This window comes from Nematolebias whitei, chromosome 3 (genome assembly GCF_014905685.2).
Source record: "Nematolebias whitei isolate Nwh7 chromosome 3, NemWhi1, whole genome shotgun sequence".
NCBI lineage: Eukaryota > Metazoa > Chordata > Actinopteri > Cyprinodontiformes > Rivulidae > Nematolebias > Nematolebias whitei.
This window is the reverse complement of record NC_056500.1, coordinates 86,960-92,131: the sequence shown is the minus strand read 5'-3', so window position 1 is coordinate 92,131 and position 5,172 is coordinate 86,960. Positions and strand designations below refer to the sequence as shown.

Sequence of the window (5,172 nt, the reverse complement as noted above, 5' to 3'; positions counted from 1 at the left end):
CAGTTTTTCTAGAACCTTGGCTAAAATGCAGAGTTTAGAGATTGGTCCATAGTTGTTCAGTGAGGTGGGGTCTCCTCCCTTCAGCAAAGGAAGAACAAAGGCTGTTTTCCAAGCATCTGGAATGGAGTTTTGGTTTATGGGCAGGTTAAAGTATGCATCTGCAAGGAGCTGGCAGGGGCATTTATGTGAATAGTGTCACCATAGTCAATGGCCAGTAGGAAGGTAGCGGTTACAAGGTGTTTTGTAGCATTCTGAATTAAGCAAGATCTATTTCTGAAAAAGAAACCCAGTTTTTATTTCAGTTTCTTTATCAAGTTTTTGACATGTGGTTTAAAAGAGAGCTGTGCATCAACTAAAATTCCCAAGTATTTGAAAGAATCTACAAACTCAATAGGAACATCATGCATGGATGAGAGAGGAGGAAGAGTTGTTGGCACAGACTTTCTGTTGGAAAACAACATCCCTTTGGTTTTGTCAGCATTTAGCACCAGCTTGAGATGGAACAAGTCTGACTGAATGATGTCAAATACAGACTGGAGAAGCTGTAAAACCTTGGCAACTGTGTTAGCTCAACAATAAACTAGTGTTGTCGACAGAGATGCAAGGAGATATTCAGTTTGTCTTTTGGTAAGACAAACTGAATATACCAAGTATGTTAAATTGAATGATTTAATTAGTGACATGTTTAAAGCTTGTGGAGATGAAAGATTCTGTTCTGTGTTCACAACTCGTCATACTCTGTCATGCTTTCTGTATTATTTTTTGCATGCTGCAAAAAAAAACCCCACTGAATTGAGATAACTTATTTTCTGCATAAATGTCCTGATGTGCTAATAAAACATTTTGTTTTTTTCTCATTACAGTCCTGGTTCCTCTGACACGCCTCTCTGAATCGACAGCTGTCATGAAAATTGGAAAATTGAAAAACAAACACGTCGCCGCTGATAAAGAACTAAATGCTGACACTAAAGGTCCTTCTTGCCAAACACTATTGGAAGTCCTACTTCAGAACCTGAGCTCCCCCCTCCCTCACCCGCAGGATCCCCACCCCCACTTTGACTCCATTCAGATAGGAACATTTATCCCTCTTGATGCAGGAGGTGTTGTGAGGATGAGAGGACATGGATGAGGAAGAGGAGGATGATGATGAACTGTTTCACAAACACTTTGAAACTGTCAGAAAGAAAAGACGATGTAGAAACCTGACAAATGACCAATTAAGCATTTGTTTTTCTTTTATATACACATATACATATATTTAAAGACATATAATTTTTTATTTCATTTTGTTGTCTCCACAATGAAACTCCATTGGCTGGGAGATCCAAACAAACAACAAGTATTGGTAAGCAAAGGGGAGGACAGATGTGCAGCTCACACATCTGTCCTCCATGATCACCACCCTCATCCCATCTCACTTGGAGCTCAACGTTGCTTGGGGCCAAAACCATAACCACAGCCGAGCGTCTGCGCTGCTCCGTTGGCTCCGCCCCCCACCCCGATCGTCCTCCATTTCCAATTGGCCAATCATGGTTACACCATCCAATGGTGTGACGTATATGCACTAAGTGACTGCTCTCCGTTTACCTCTCGCAGAATCAGTGTTGGAGAAGTGATGGCCACGAGGCGGGTGCAGAAAGCCAACCCATACGCTGCACATGCCCCTTCATCCCCCCACCTATGCACTATTAACAATCAAACCAGGGATGCAAGCTGTGCACAGCAGTGGTCAGACTAGCGAGCGGAGGTCAGCTGCCTCTGCACAGATGAAGCTGCGGTAACATTCAGGTTTTGGCCCTGAAATATGTAACACATACACACATGCACACACATTTGGCAGAGCATCAACTTTAGAACAGTCCCGCACAAACACAAATAATGCACACACAGCATCAGCTTCAGATTATTAGCTTTAATTTAATTTCTTGAGACTGCTTCTTCTTTTCCAGACTTGGTTAGGGTTAGGTTTGAACATCGTCCTCTGTTCAACACACGCTTTCATTAAGTGGGGAGTGGTGGCGCAGAGGTTAGAGAAGATGGCCTGTGATCAGAAAGTTGCAGGTTCAACTCCCCGGACCGACAACATCAAAATGTGGGTGGAACAGGTGAAGCACCCACACCTGCCTCCGCCCTCATTTGCCCCACTCTGGGCCCTTGAGCAAGGCCCTTAACCCCCACCATCTTTTCCTATAAACAGGTCTCTGTTGAAAATGAGTTCTCGTGACTCAATGAGACTAACCTGGATAAATAAAGGGTAAAAAAAAAGTTCATATTTCAGTTTCACATTTCTCACAAACGGACAGCACAGTAACTGGCGCTCGTAACACCCTCGCACTGCTTCATGCTGTGCCCCATAAACCCCTTACATACACTCTCACACACACACAGCATATTAACACAACCTGATACAGAATAAATAAGGGAAACCTTTAAATTTGGTTCTCCAGTCTGCCTTTGTTGATGGTTTTTCATTCAAGAGTTGTCATTTTTAGTTTGAAATATATTTTTATGTTCACATATAAATTTTAAGTTTCTTTTTATTTTGCATCGTGACACAACCCAACAAAATAACTGGACTGCCTGACTGCCGGTTCTGTAGTGAGAGAGGGCTGAGACGGGCCTCGGTAGTTTTCCGTACATTAAGACAACGAACTATGGAAGAGCCTCCTATTCTACGGCAACATATGAGGGTCACTCGAGACAGAAATATAAAAAGAAGCAGGAAGTTGTTCGATCGTAGAGTTAAAGTCAGAGTATTGAAAATAAAGTTAGGAACTAAACCCAACAGAACCCTTTGTGTTCCCAAACCAAACTTTTTTTTTAATTATTATTATTATTATTATTATGGGGTAAACAAAAAAAATCATAAAATGAACTAGTCCATGCGGTTCACTGACTGAACTTCCTTCATTCCTTCACAATAAGAGTCTTTCAACATACTGGATATATTGAGTGTTATAACTAGACACAGGAGCAGAAGCTGGAAGTTGAATCCACAAAGGACAAGCGCCGCAGACTGAGCCGGCTGCTGGACAGTTTTTAAGTGCTGCCCCACCGTGCAAACATTCGGCTCTTTTTCCTGGTTAAGAGATAAAAAATGCACTTCAGATGATCCACAGTGCACGAGTTCTAAAACATGACGTGGCAGAAAATATTAAGCTAGTTTGGACATTCGCAGCAGCTCTCAGATCATCTGAGGCGTGTGACAAGAATGATTTATGTAGAGTAGAAGTGATTTCCAGGTTGTTTTCAACTCCACGTGTGCCAAAATGTTTTTATTGCAATGAGCCAACGTTTGGTGAAACCATTGCCGATCGGAGCAGAGCAGCTTCACTCCATTCTTGAAGTTTGAACTTGAATCTCTTCCTGAGGGACTCGTGTACATTGTCGTACTCCCTTCATACAGTTGATGAGAACCTTCAGGTTTCTTCTCGTGTGCGCTGCACGTAAGGGGGCGCAGGTGTCCGTGCACGTGGAAACGTCTGCCCTGGACACGTTTATAGAGGACTGCAACATTTTCTTCTTGTAAAGACAGAGAAATAAATATATTTATGAGATGTACTCCTTTTGAACTTTTCCTCCCCCAGCTGGTTGGCAGTCTAGTTATTTTGTGAACTCTCACCCCCGCCACACACACACACACACACACACGTTTCAGTAACGCCACCTTCCTGTTACAGAGCAGACACGCCATTTGCAAAAACGAGGACTGGGCAGCAGGTTTGAAGAACAGTGTTTGTTTTCATGGAAAGTATTATTGAAGACTTTGTGTGGACTGAGCCACGTGCACGTGCAATGTGTCTGTTCAAGGTTGAAAAGAGAAAAAATTGTATTTGTTTCAAGTCTGTAAGCTCCAGGACTCTAAACTAGAGGGCCATGAAAAAAAAAAAATCCTAGTCTTTGTAAGTTGGGGGTGTTTTTACTTCGTTTTGTCTCTTTTTATGTTTAATGTGTAATTTGTTGATTTAAAAAAAAGAAACGTGGTGCTTTAACACCATAAGTCCATAAAACCTAACGGAGCGTTTAGGAAGCAGCAGTATTCCTCTCTTTGTATTCTTCTCTTTGTATCGTACCGGGGGTGGAGGGGTGGGGGGTCTGTTCCTGAAGGTTGCAGCACAAAAACATTTTGCTTCAAAACTTTAGCCTTTCACTGCCTGAAACTCACCAGCAAGAAAACGTGAAAACAAATCAACCCCCCCAGTTTATTTCATTTATTTTTAACATCACAGCGAGTTCCTTCCTGCCTCCTGGGGGGTTACTTCACACCCAGAACATTGTCCTGGTGGATCCAGAGCTGGAGATGTGGAGGTGCAGCAAGGACTTTCAGGAACAGACATCAGGTGGAGGTTTGCACCCCCACCCCACCACCACACCACCACCACCACCGTAAATGACTCTTGTGCTTGTGCCGTAGCGGATAGTCCCCAGAAGTAAAGGTCGTCCCTTGAAAGTGCCTTTTGTTCACAACTCATTTTGTAAATCAGACACCCCCCCCCCCCCCCCCCCCCCCCCCCCATTTTATTTTTATTTGAAGCACCTGAAGGAAACAGGTTGCCTCTGAGTGTTGAATTTAGGAGCAACTTGTCCCTCTGGCTCCCCCCCCCCCCCCTCCCATCCTTTGTTTTCAAAGCTGTGTATCTATATGTTTATATTCTATAGATATAGATATTATAGATATGCACCTTTGTAAAGTACAAAAAGGAAACTGGTGTGAATTCTTTTTACTGATGATGAAAACAACTTTTTTGAAAAGGCAAAAAAACATGTTCATCTCTGGCTTTATTTTTCCTCTCGTCCGTCTCCTGTCTTCTCTTGGACACTGGAGTCGTCTCCCCCTCTCATCCTTTCTGCTGATGGGAGGGGGTGGAAAAAAAATCTTTGCAGAACGTTGTGTCTGAGCAGAATGCAGTTAGCTCACGTTATTCCTGTCTGTACTCTTCACGTTGTATTCCCATCTTCAGCTTCTCCATGCAGCAGCTAATGTAAGTCAACAAATGATGCTGGTGAGCTTTTGGGGGTGCCCTCAGGGCGGGTGGGGGGGTTTGTTCAGAGGGGACGAGGGGCTGGAAATGTTGGGGCTGCTCAGACTAGGATAGAAGTTAGCTCTTTTGTTTTTAGCTATTTATATTTTGGCTTTCCCCATTTTGTTTCTTTTCATTTTGAATTTTTTAT

At 43.0% G+C, this 5,172-nt stretch overlaps 1 protein-coding gene across 2 annotated transcripts in view; it reads left to right on the top strand.

Annotated features, from left to right (window-relative positions):
• The window catches only part of LOC119430439 (nuclear factor 1 X-type), a 263,595-nt gene extending 261,530 nt beyond the window's left edge, over positions 1–2,065 (top strand). For both annotated transcript variants that reach the window (XM_037697845.1, XM_037697846.1), the window contains one exon: positions 864–2,065. Coding sequence is in view for 1 of the 2 variants with exons in the window: in XM_037697846.1 (XP_037553774.1) it covers positions 864–878 (15 nt within the window). In the remaining variant the exon portion in view is untranslated. The remainder of the gene's footprint in view (positions 1–863) is intronic.
• The last annotated feature ends 3,107 nt before the right edge of the window (positions 2,066–5,172 follow it).